Source organism: Grus americana, chromosome 5 (genome assembly GCF_028858705.1).
Source record: "Grus americana isolate bGruAme1 chromosome 5, bGruAme1.mat, whole genome shotgun sequence".
NCBI lineage: Eukaryota > Metazoa > Chordata > Aves > Gruiformes > Gruidae > Grus > Grus americana.
The window spans coordinates 2,251,065-2,264,494 of record NC_072856.1 but is presented as its reverse complement, the minus strand read 5'-3'; the positions used below and the strand labels follow the sequence as shown (position 1 = coordinate 2,264,494).

Below are 13,430 nucleotides of genomic sequence, written 5' to 3'. Positions count from 1 at the left end.
TGAAGAGCCCCCTCCCAAAACTGGTGATTGTGTCCCTTTTTTCCCCCCTGTCTCCTTGGTAACGAGCAGTAAGTTCCAGCTCTTCAGGGCTGTCTCTCAGCATAAGTTACAGAATTACTAAATCTTTAAATTGAGGTTGGAAGGGACCTCTTGAAATCAGCTAGTCCACTGCCTCTGCTCAAGTAGGATCAGCTAGAGCAGTCTGTCTAGGACTGTGTCCATCCAGGTTTTGAATATCTTCAAGGATAGAGACTCCACAGCCTAGTTGACCACCCTCAAGCTGTTCCTGCACAACACTCCTTTCAGGGTTGGCAGCCAAAGGTAACTGCTGAGAAGTCTGTCAGCCAACCCCTCCAGCTCTGCCAGTGCAGCTCATATCTCAAACCCCACCCTACAGTTCAATCAACACTCCCAAATCCTCATTTCATCTCCCATTTTCCCTACTGTATCAATGACCAAGGGCATCTCCATCCCATTTCCCCATGTGGGCCAACCCACGGACCCAAATGAAGGCTGCTAGTTAGATACCTGGAAATATAGGGTTCAGTCCCCTGTTCCAAAAAGGCACCCCAGAATACATTCACAACAGAGCATGCAGAGACGCCACTTGCTCCCACCAGTGACCATCAACTCAGGCCTCATTATATTGCAATGCTTTTCAGGCTGAAAAAACCTCACGGCCAAGGATAACCTGACTGTCACTGTGAGGCCAGCTCCAGCACCTGGAGGTGAGGGAACCTACACATCTGGGTGGCTGAAACAGCTGTGGAGCATGTGCCAAGATGGGCTGAATGGGCAGAGTAAGAGACTCAGCTGAGGAAGACAGCGAACCACAGCGGTGGGGTGGGTTTGGCTGTGTGGGAAGATCCTGGCTCAGGATAGAGAAGAGGCAGAGGAAGGGAAGGAGGAAGTGAAAGGAAACATGACAACAGAGGGGAAGGAGAAGGCACAAGTCTATGTGAAGCAAAGGCTCAAAGCAAGAGCAAAAAGTGCAGTTGAGGGCAGGACATAGTCAAGCAGCCCAAGGACTGGCCTGTCCTCTGCAGGCAGTGGTGCAGACAATGGCAGAAAGTGCTACCCCAACCCAGGGCTAGGGCAAACCTCATTTCAGGCAGTAACAAACAGCAAGGTGATCAGAAATTGCCAAGATAAACTCATCTGTACATCCAGCACAGCTGCCTCTGCTGTTTCAGCCTGCCCTCACCCCCATGCAGATACAGGGACATCTTTCCCATAAGCTGATCCTGGGAGATAACTACATTCCCAATTCTTTTCAGTTGATAAATCTTGCATGCTTCAAGATTGGTGTGGCAGACATAAATGCAGAATTATTTATAGATCAATAACTTAAGTTTCACTTTCCCCCCTTTTGCACTTGTCATGATTCTTCCTCTTTTAAAAAACATTCCTGGATTTACTACTCAGACCATACCATCCAGTGGCAAGTTCAGCACAAAGCAATACTAGCACTGAGAAACAATTTAGAGTGGACATGCCAAGTTTCTATGTCTTTGGGGAAATGAGCACTTTGCAGGACAATTGCACTGCAAGGATACAGGTAAGAGGGGCTGACGCTATATAACAGGAGAGCTTAAGACTAATTCAATATCCCATAAATATCCAAACCTGGATTACTGAATAGGTTCATGAGTAACAGTAAGAGAAACAGTGAAGATAACTAGTTACATCCCTTCTGCCTCTGAGAAGGACTATGTCTCCCAGCCCAGTCTCTGATCCTGCTGCCCAATCTTAGTTTCCATACCTTCACCTAGAAAAACACACAGGACCACTCACCTCAATTCAAAAGTCTACTGATCCTGAAGCAACAGCTTTAGCATAACACAGGCTGCTAAAACCCACAGGCTTCTCAAGAGACTGAATGACTATAGGAGTGATCTGGGTTGGTTTTTTTTAAGTTACATACTTATTACAAATTGGAAAACAGGTTCCTCAGCTGACAAAAGAGCCACAGCCAGTTTGTTCTAGCTGTACACAAGCAGCTGCATTCCTAGGGTACAGAGAGCCCCCCCCCCCCCCCCAAGCTTTGAGACACTTGGCCAAGGAGCCATTACTCACCTACTCTGACTGTAATCCTCTGCCAGCAGAAGCTTTGACCTCTTCCTGGAGACAGCACTTGGTTACCTCAGATGTGAGCTTACTCCTGAGTTATACCTGCTGAACAAAGAAGCAAAACAAATTAACATCAGCTGAATAACTGGACCAGGGGCTCTGATTAGACTTGCATTGATTTACAGCAGCTGAAGACTTTTCCACCTGCTTCCCATAACTGTGCTTACACTGTTTTGAGGATTCGGTTTATAGGCTTCACTGGTGCAAAAGTTATTTTTACCACAAATGTTTTTTCCCTGGTATCTTCAGTGGAGGTGTTCATACTGTACAACACAAGAAGTTCTGGAAAATTTACTGTAATGGTGTACTATTTAGCCCAGGGATTTTATGAGAAGTGGTGGTGATTCACCAGAGCTGGGAAGTGTCAGTGGAATACAGCACATTTACCCCAACCTTGGGTGACCAGCCTCTGTGTTATGGGGTGATTTCCTCTAACCATGGCTACTTGGTCTTTGCAGGAGCTACGGTCACTCAAATCAGCTGGAAATCTGGTTGTTTGTCTTCAGTTTAGATCCAGCTTTTTGCACCAGATGAGACATTTCTCCCAATGACTTAAGTAATCCTGACCTATGAATATTTTAAATTATTTTTACTTCTTTTAAGCCAGCTGCCTAGCTAGTCAGCTGGCATGGTTTGACTCTGATCCATTATTACTTTTTAGATGAAGTTTCAAAATGCCAGATGAGTTTGGGGAGTTGCTATCTTACACCGAAGTATTTGCCTCAGTAAGATAAAACATGGTTCATGCCTATTTTCCTGTCTAGTTTTATCTAATTTAAAATAGAGTGTTATTAAATATTACATGACTGTGTATTATTTCTATAATATACATTCTGAAATGTCTAATAAAAACTTTACTGAAATGATTCAAAATTATCAGAAGTATACATTTTTATTTTTCTCAATTGAAATTTACCCTAGTTGACCCAGAGGACATTTTAATATTTCAACATTTCTCTCTAATACGAAGGAAGATTACAGAAGTAGGAATTCACCATTAAAAAGAAATATCATTTGCACAAAGATAGGAGATATTTGGAAATCTGTCTTGACCAGGAGGATCAATGACTCATCAATGCTTCTGATCTTCCTCCTCTTTCTACTGGCGTGGGAGTGAGGGCTAATTTAAGACAGAACTCTACCAGAGGAGGGAAAGTGGAAAACCTCCCACTTCCCTTGCAGGGAAGGTTGAGATCAAGGGACAAGTTTAGTCTCAGTCTAGTCTCCCCCACGTATCTATCCTGGGGATATAACAAATGGGCTGGTATCTCTGTGCTCCTGAGTGACAAGGCTGAAAGTCTGGACAATCTGCAAAGGAAAACCGTTATAGTCTTCCGTGTCGTCATTATCCAAGTCTTACATTGGAATTAGGTACCGCAGCGATGGCTACAAAAGACAGACACGTAGCTGGTGCTGTGGCAACTCGGCTCTTTCCATACAGCGTTCCAGAGCTTTCCCTCAGCCCTGAGCAGATCAAGTACCTCAGATCACCGCTGCAGCACAACCAGAGGGTTTTGATGCAACTAAGATGGAGGAGATGTAGGATGCAAAAAATGTCATCTAGCAGAAACGAGGTTATCAGCTCTCTCTGTAGTGAAACGTTATATACAAGCAGATCCAGAGAGCAGTTTATGACCCCTAAGATGAGTTTGTAAGAGGGATATGATTATTTCTCTTCTGAAATGGTTTATTTCTTTCCTCTATTATAAAGGGAGCCTAGACAACTGGATTAGGTCAAGTCACGTAATAGTTAAATAGCTTAACTTCAGAGAGATTAATCCTACTTGTTGTATAGATATGTTGTATACACACAATATTTGGGATGCACTGCACTTAACGGACATGGACAAGGCATGTTCGAAAAGGCAAATACCTGTGTAAAAATGCCTGCCCTGGAAATCCACGCACCTTACCCTCCAAGCCCACAGTTTTGTACCATGCCATAACGCCATTTTCCACGCTATACCGATACGTAAGTCTCTGTGACAAATTGTCTCAAATACTTGTACGTGTCAAATACTTGGGGTAAATATACGGGAAGATTTCCTCCCTGGACTTTAGCTTATGTAGGTGACCTGTTTAATCAGGCTTCCCTTATATTCATCGGAAAGAAAGAAACTAGCATTTTCAAAGAGTGGTTCTTCCTGAGGATGGGATGAATCATTTCCAGGAACTGTCTCTCTCCACCAAGTACCGAGGCAGCTTGGATGACTGGATCAGACTCAGACAACACTCGTATGTGCTTACTGGCAGATGGCACCAACTTTTTCACACTCAACCCTCTCTATTTTTTCCCTTTAAAGGAACCTTTTTCTCTATTGAGAGACCTTGAACCACCTAGGCTCCAGAATGAGATGCTACAGTGGGATGCCCTAATTTAGGTGGGATGAATCCTATCCTAGCACAAAGAAACTTACGGTGTTCTCCTGTAGGCAGACACTGAGCTTGTGATGGATTTAGTGATGTAATTGCTACCTTCATAAAGGATAAAGTTTGCTGAAGGAGTACAGAAACTTAATTACTGCAAGGTGGAAATGTCAGTTATTAAAAATACCTTGCAGGACAAAATTCTATAGTCTTTTCTTTAGTTTTCTTCCCCAAATACTGTCCCTAACTGCCCAGTTATGAAGCTGGATTGAGTCACTTCTTCCTTTACATATTGTCCTTTGTACAATTTTAATAATTTGCTGTGTGAGAGAATTATGACTACTTTTTTGAAAGTTAAAAAAATCACATCCTTATATGTCTAAAGAAAATCCTACAAACAAAATCTCCCCAGTCTTTAACTTAGCTGTAAACACCAGGATGGGTGTATGCATTTAGAGACACTTAGCACATCTGCCTCTGCCATCTGGTGGCAAAGCACAATATAGCAAGTCAGAGAGGGAGGAAAGTTGTACTGGATTTATTCCTTTGAAAATTATGATCCCACACAAGTGAAGCTGTTTAGAAAGTTTCAAGTTTTCGACATTTATTTTTAATATTATCAGTTATATATATATCTCCCCACAATTTGAAGAGCTTATATTTACTAGATACTTGACTTTGTGATATTTATTCTTTATTGCTGCTGGTTGTTGATAATGTATTATCTTGTGTTATATTGTATTGAATGCTATACCATTAATGTGGTGACAGCAAGATATAGGACACACTCTGTTCAAATAGCTGAGCGTGATTCTAGCTATAAGCTTCAGCAACAGACTGTCCCAAGTTATTCCAAATATGGATAAGCACATTGATTTATCTCACCCAAACCTGCACTAAGAAGTGAGTCCATCTGGTGTCATCAGTCTAACCTTCCTTCATGGTCAAAAAAAACCCCAAACACTTCTTGGGCACTGTTCATCTCTTGGAATAGACATGTTCATACCCTAGGATCCACAAATGTTCTTTGTTAACTCTGAAGATCAGATGAACACCACAAGTGATTACGTCTGAGGTCGCATACCTTACAGCACAGACAGCTAAAGTCTAGAAAGCAAAAACTCACACCTCGTCCTTCAAATTGGAGGATCCAAGTGACCGAATGTAAAGATGACCCCATTGCTTTCTCATGTATTCTGAAATATTGTGTCAGGTGTAGCCATGCTACCCTGTTGGGCTAAGGTAAGAAAGGTCTTTGACAAATAATACATACTAAGGTCGAAAAAACCCCAACCAAACCCAACTAATTCTTGCTTCTTGTGGGAGGGAATTCAGCAGTTACATTGGGTAGTATGAAATTTGTGTTCTTCGGGTTTTAGAAATTAGTGGTGAAAGACCTGTTTCCCATTTCCAGTTTCTTCTTTATGACGGAAAACAAATCATTCTGTCATAGCTACCGTTCAATTCTGCTAGAACAGTGGATTTCGACACAGGCGGAGTTGCTTGTTTTCCGAATTGGGAAATAACCTCAGTGTACATTTCAGCAGTTCTTGTCTGACCTAAGCAGAAGCTGCTGTGTAACTGCTTGTAAGCCTCTCTGGTAAGGACTGGGTTACTTGCCAGATTTCCCTATAGACCTTTGATCTCCCGATGTCTATACATACACGTAAAAGTTCTGTTGTTTACCTGATGCAAGCTTTTTTGGAGCTTACCCAAACTGGAATGAGACTATTCTGGGATCCCTAGACTGTAATATTCTAGTTCCACATTGTCCTGAAATGATGTTTTGCTAAACTTAAGCCCAGTTTTAAATATAAACTAACTTTGTTATTTCAGATAATTCAGAAAATGCCTATAAGAAGCAGTCCAAAAACCAAGAAGCAGTCTGAAAACCAAGAGGCTGAAAGCCAGGCGCTGTGGACAGCAGTCTTTTTTTCCGCGCACCTAATGGTTTCAGAGCTGAAGCACAGGAAATTATTTTCTTTCACCAACAACGTGGAAAGAGGAGTCACTCAGGCTCCAGAACTCCTTTCTAACCAGATTTTTGTGGTAACAGTAGGTAATATCTTAAGACAGGATCTGAAATGGTTTTGAACAGGTTGTAATCACTTGCCATGGCAGAGAAATGGCTGTGGTGATGGGAAGAGTCCATCCATTTTTATGAGAAACAGAGGAATATCATGGAAACAAACATAGAAAAGCAAAGACAAGACAACAGGGGGGAAAAAAGACACTGACAAAGACCACAGTTGTTCAGATCTTTCTGATTTGTAGTTCAGGGGAAAAGAATTATCCATGCCTTAAAAATTTCTCTATGTTTCTTAATAAACAAAGTTCTGTTGTGTAATGGTGGTTTGCTCTTTCCAGGCAAGGTCCAGAGGCTGCTCAATGTTTCCCGCTTGTGCAGATCCAGTGCTCAAATGGTTGTTCTTCAGACTCTACTATATTCTGCAGCATAATTCCTTTTCCCTTAGAATTTCATCCCAAACATCTGAGCTCTGCCCGAGCAAAACTTCTAATTTACTCACTGCATCACAAAGCTCACAGCATAGTGCTGTCACTCTGTACTTCTGACTTCTCTTTGAGGGTGCAGAGAAGGATGTTCTAATTGTCATCAGAAACTGCAATTATAATTGCAAAGCTATGTGAGTAGTAAAAACCTTTAAAATGTCTCATCTGTCCTGCAGCAGTGAAAAATCCATAGGTGGACTAAGGGGACCTAAAGCCAACAAAACAGATAAGAGTACCAAAGAAATCTACGGCTCTGAAGAAACCAAGGTTAGGTAAATTCCTTAACTGGAACTAAACATCCTGTGGATTTCAGATGTTGCCTACATGTTGAATTCCACCCCTGCTCCCATGCCCCAATCTGCCATTAGTCTGTAGGAAAGTAACTCCAGGTTTGCTGCAATCCTAGCTTGTCTCAGAAGACTCTGCAGCGCTTCCACAATTTCCAGATGGACGCCTTCACCTCGTTATTCCTCAGGGTATAGATGAGGGGGTTCATCACCGGGGAGAAGACAGTGTAGATCACACAGATGTGCTTGTCGGAGGGGAAGGTAGAAAAGGGCCGGAGGTAGATGAAGATGCAGGGTACAAAGAAGAGAGTGACGACCATCACATGTGAGGCACAGGTGGAGAGCGCTTTCCAGCGCCCCTCGGTGAAGCGGACCCTGACTGTGACCAGGATGAACGTGTAAGATGTGACCAGGACCAGGAAGCAAACCAGAGATATTAAGCCACTGTTGGATGCCATGAGCCACTCAGTGACATAGATGTCCGTACAGGCAAGCCGAATGACAGGAGGCACGTCACAGAAGTAGTTGTCGATTCTGTTAGGGCCACAAAAGGGGAGCTGCATTGTGAGGAGCGTCTGGACCATGGAGTGGAGGAAGCCCCCTGCCCAGCAGGCAGATACCAGGACCCAGCAGACCTGCCGGCTCATGATGGCTGTGTAGTGCAGGGGTTTGCAGATGGCAGTGTAGCGGTCATATGCCATCACAGTCAGGAGGAACATCTCTGATGCCCCAACAAAGTGCAGAAAAAACAGCTGGGCTATACAGTCTTCAAACGCAATGGCTTTCCTCTGGGAGAGCAGGTCCACCAGCATCCTGGGAGAGATGACAGTGGTGCAGCAGATATCTATGAAGGACAAATTGCAAAGGAGAAAGTACATGGGTGAGGACAGCTTGGGGTCAGTCCTGACTGTCACAATGATGAGAAGGTTCCCCAGCAGAACCATGGCATAGGCCAGGAAGAAGAAGGTGAAGAAGAGGACTTGCAGCTCCCTTGTATCAGAAAGGCCCAGGAGGATGAATTCGGTCACCCGGGAGAAGTTTCCCAGTGCCATCGCTTCAGCTCAGGCTCCCGTACCACAGGTGTGGGAGTGAAGTCATGGGCTGACCAGGACGAGAAGGGGATGTGCTACAGCTCCAAGGTTCATGGATGATGAAAGCAGGATGCATTTACTGCTCTTCTGCCTGCTACAGAAAGCACAGTGTCACATCATAACTTATGGTGAGCAGTGTTTGCAAAGAGCACTGTTCGCCTCTGTACTCCTGCCTTCCCCCTCCCTTTTCAGGCTTCTGGTCCCTCCACACTGACCCTCACTGCTGAACTCACTCTGACCACTATTTTTTTGCATTTTAGTTGGTGTGACAAAGTGTGTGCTCCCATTCTCTCAGGGAGGAATCACATCCTACTTTCACAGGACAAAAGCCACAAATGCTGGAAAAATGCTATGCTGTCCTTTTGCCTACTGGGAGTTTAAAGTGCTGTGATGGAAAGCGAACATTTGCCATGCTCAACCACTATGTCTACGATATATGGCTCAACCATGAGCTGTTCCATGTTCTACTCCTAACTGCATTCCTCTAAACTGATGAAAGGGCTCTCCAGTTAGCTTGTCCACTCTGAAACTAGAAATACATGCACAGAAACCAGGTCTGGGAGGTTCTTCACTGGTATTCCTCTCCATTGAGCTAGCAGCTGTTTAGTAGCTTGAGTGCTCTCTTAGGCCTGCTGTTCACAGAACACGCTCTCCTGAAGAAATTGTGTTTTCTAACAGCAGAAGCTGCAAAACTCTGCACGGTTTCTCTACCTCTTTGTCGCTTAGAGTAATTTTTAAAGTTCTTCAGTAGACAAATACACTCACTGTCTTGTGGAAGTTAAAATGTGACCAGCAGAGGAATGCTCATTTTCATTTACAACCACACCAGGAAATTCTTTAGCTGCTCATTTCTGCCTAGGAGTTTATAACTCAGTAAGGAGGATATTACTACTAAGAAAGCAGTGTCTGTTTTTCATATACGCCTCTGTTGCCTTTTGCTAACACCTGAGCACTTTCCTCAGGTCCTGCTCTATTCTCTACTACTTTCCGGTAGTTCTCAAAGACTGTTTTCCATCAAACAGGTTTGTTTCATGCATAATTCGGAATATATGTCCGCAAATCACAGCACTATTTTAGAAATGATCCCACTTTTCCCTCTCTGCCTCTCCCAAGGGCTTGGTAGTCTTCCAGAGCTAGCCCAGCTGCAGAGAGGGTGAACTGTCTATAGCGATTCCTGATGTTGTACTAGACAGAGACCTGCAGAACAGGTGTCATAGTTTGAGCATAACAGCTCTGGCTCCCTGTACAGTCCATGAAGAGGAATAAATATCTTAAAAGCTTGACTCGGTTGACCTTGTTTAGATCATTACACTACAGTGAGATGACTTATACCATAGAAGACAGTACATCTGTCCTTGAGTATAAATGGAGAGCAGATACCTGCCCCATGCTAGATGTCTACGATGCAATCAATATTAAGTGAAGGATCCAAGTGACCAAAATGTCACAGTAGTATTTAAATTTTTCCTGTATATTTTTCAACAGATTACCAAGCATTTCTCTCTGCCTTTCACATAAGCAAACACAACCACATACACATGCTTTAATATGCCATGGCTGATACAAAGAACATAAGCAAAGGAGAGGGAAAAAAAAGGTTACTACTGTACCCAGTTACTAAATGTTGATACAGCATGAACTTTCAAGTCTGAACTCCACAGCATTTGTTATCTGAAAACATTTTAAATCATTCACTCCAAATCTGTCTCAAGTTATTCATCCTACAGGTCACAGCATTGTTCCACTCTTCTTCCTCCAGCTTGTAATTGTCATATCCTTTCTCTTGTTTAAGTTTCTTGTTGCACAGAAATTTGTTTCAGGAGGTTTTCAAGTGATTTTTCTTACCCTGACAGGTTACAGGCAGATTTTACTGTGATGGTATCAATGTCCTGTTTTCTGTCTATCATTTAGACAGAAAGATCCAATGAGGCAACACCTCTACTGCTTTCTGAACTGACCTCTGTGTTCCTCGCATCTTCCTTCTCCCTAAAGTCGTCCCATCCCAGTACAACATATAAATACTCCTGTAACGTACTGGGTACTGAACATAGGCAAAAGATAGTTTTCCACTAGTGGAGTTGGACCTGTGAGAACTGTGTTATTATCAAACTCCAAGCAGCTACCCGAGGGTCTTATTAAACAGTTTTGGTGGCTGGGTCCCTTGGTGTGCAACAGCACACCAATTTGCTCAATGACTTTCTGTGCATGGAGTCCTGAAGGTTGACAAAGAGAGGATTAGACATCAAGCACTTCTAAGCTCTCAGAAGCCCTTTGTATGAAAAAAACCCAAGTCTCTAGTAATAAAAACATAAATGCAAAGTTGTACTACCAATCCCCACATTGAGACAGTGCTGGGCACCAGGAAATGTTGCTTGAGATCAGAGAAGCTGCAGAACTAGGACAGGTAGCATTGGTGGGCAGCTACAGTCAGTCAGGGATAGACTGGATCAATGCCTCATCAGGATGAGATATAAACTGACAGGACAAGAGGAAATGGCCCCAAGTTGCACTAGGGGAGGTTTAGATTGGATATCAGAAAAAATTTCTTCACCAAAAGGGTTATCAATCACTGGAACAGGCTGACCAGGGAAGTGGTGGAGTCACTGTCCCTGGAGGTGTTTAAAAGACACGAGATGTAGTGCTTGGGGACATGGTTTAGTGGTTGGACTGGCAGTGTTAGGTTAACAATTGGACTTTATGATCTTAAAGGTCTGTTCCAACCAAAACGATTCTATGATTCTATGATTCTGTGATATGAATGTACATTCCCCAAGACAAAGGAAGGTCTGGGCAGACCAAAGATATCAGTGGTGATATGCCAGTGAGAACTATGGCTCAGGTTCAAATCAGCTTGAACTGATTGTTCTGCCCGTGATGTTAATTGGTAAGAGATCCCCTTGTCTTTATCTCAACCCACAAGCTTTTTTATCTCATCTTCTTCCCCCGTCCTGTTGCAGACAGTGAGGGAGAGAGGGACTGGGTGGGTATCCAGCAGCTAGCCAAGGTAAACCCACCACATGGCATGAACGTCAAGACAGGAAACTAGTCTCTGAAAGCATGCAATCTAGAAAACAAAGAAATGTGATTACTGAATTTTATGGCCATTTCTGCTACATCTTCAGGAGGTGAAAGTAGTAGCCCCTTCCAGTGAGGAAGAACGTGGAATTCTAGAAAGGAAATCTTGGTGACTACACACCTGGTTTTATGCTCTAAAAGCAGAGAAGATAAACCCTTCCTCTTCTGTCAGTCATTGCTCCGTCTTTCTGTTCCTATTCTGTCTGGAAATATGGAGAAATTATAAAAAGTCTTTGTCTGAGTAGTGTTGTTTTACTTCTAATTTTACTACCATTGTAAAGTAACACAGACTTGTTGTATTTCTTTTCCATGTGTCACCAATTACCTTGAGGCAAATGAGCGAGTTGTCAACTCTTTTAAGGACATCCTGCTCCTCTGCTTCCCTTCTCAAAATATTAGTGCCAATAGAAGTTTTTAGAAAATTCATGCCTTGACTACAGTCAGTCAATTTGCAGTAGAAGAACATTGCCCAGAGCCATGAGATTCTAGGGGCATTTTTACATTTCCATACTGGAAATGGCTGAGGAAAATGTCAACCAAACAATAATATTCTTATTAAGAAGATGAGGAATGTTTTCTGTGTTCCACTATGAACTTGGTTGTACTTCAGTATGGAGAAATATTTAATTCTCGTATTTCCACTGAGATACCTATCCTTTAGGTAATACTAGTCTAATCGCACCAGAGTACTGGCCAAAACATGACATTTCATCCAGTGTCCTGGGCATTAATTTGCATGTCTTACATTTGTTGTCACTGGACAGCTTAGATTAGGAGTGTTTGAGGAACCAGGGCCAGGAGGGAGAACAAAACTGATGTAAATAGCACATTCACCAGAAAGTACCAAATACATAAAAATGGGAACATTCCGACTCACCATTGCAGCAAAGCTTTCAGCTTTTAGCCTGGTGAGCTTTTGAATCACAGTACTGACATTGAGCTGTAATAATAGTAATTATTATTACTGGAAATTGCACTGGCAGGAGAAGGAGAGAAGATTCCCCTCCTGTTATCGGCATCAGCAAATGATCAAACTTGCACCTAGTACCAGCTTTTTAATAGCTAACTCATGGATTCAGCATATGACAATGTGGTATTCAGAACAAGGCATTTACCGCAAGCAGAAAGGGAATGCCAATGGTATGATCGCTTCCAGCAGCAGGCAACAATCAATTTTGCAAACACCTTAGTCCACCATTTCCCAGCTGAATGGGCTACAGAGTAGCTGCAGGTTGTCTGACTGAAAGTTCACACTCCAGCTAATAGGATGCTCTGCCTGGAAAACATCTTTAATATTTACATATAGGTGTTTATTTATTTGCTGGTGTTTCAGTACTATCGGCCATCTCTCCCCATCATGCAGAGACCTGATACAACCTCCTACGTCTCTCATGGTCCTATTTTACCATGAAATGAGTCCCAGCCAGCCAGCCAAAGCCTGCTGACTTTCCTCAGCGGCTTGCTCAGTTGTAGACACCTCATGTTGGCACATCAAAATATGTTAGATGAAAGCTGCCAATGCTGTGCCCTACTGAAAGGTTTGTTTACTCTTGGGAGCTGGGTACCACCGTCAGTCCTTTGTGCAGAAATGTAAGGAGGTGCTACTCACCAAAGCTTTTAGGAGCTAGTAAGAAAGAACAACTACTCAAAATACTTGGTTGTTTCTCCTCATGCCGGGAGAAGCCTAGACAAATACCCAAGCTACAGCTATGAGGTGCCTGAAGGTAAATGCCACAGTACCACCCTCAATGCTCAGGTTTGGTAGCTGACAATAACCTCACATCCCTTGGACCGACAGTTTCCAAAGAAGATGAGTTACATAAAACCTTGAATTTAGTGTCAGCCCTATTCTGAACACCTGTGCTTAAAAACAGAGCAACATTACTGGAAAGTCTCTCCTGAACATTTCTCTTTCCCTCCCCATGGTTTCTGAAGCCCACATCATCTTACAAACATGCACTGTGTTATT

General features: G+C 43.0%; 1 protein-coding gene across 1 annotated transcript; it reads right to left on the bottom strand.

Moving 5' to 3' along the window:
• Positions 1-7,420: 7,420 nt before the first annotated feature.
• Positions 7,421-8,359, bottom strand: LOC129207024 (olfactory receptor 1509-like). The gene has a single exon (XM_054827324.1). It carries the CDS (start codon positions 8,345-8,347, stop codon positions 7,421-7,423), a length of 927 nt encoding a protein of 308 aa, XP_054683299.1. The 5' UTR covers positions 8,348-8,359.
• Positions 8,360-13,430: the final 5,071 nt, after the last annotated feature.

Coding starts and splice junctions, on each gene's coding strand:
- LOC129207024 (XM_054827324.1), bottom strand. CDS start 8,347: ATGGCACTGGGAAACTTCTCCCGGGTGACCGAATTCATCCTCCTGGGC.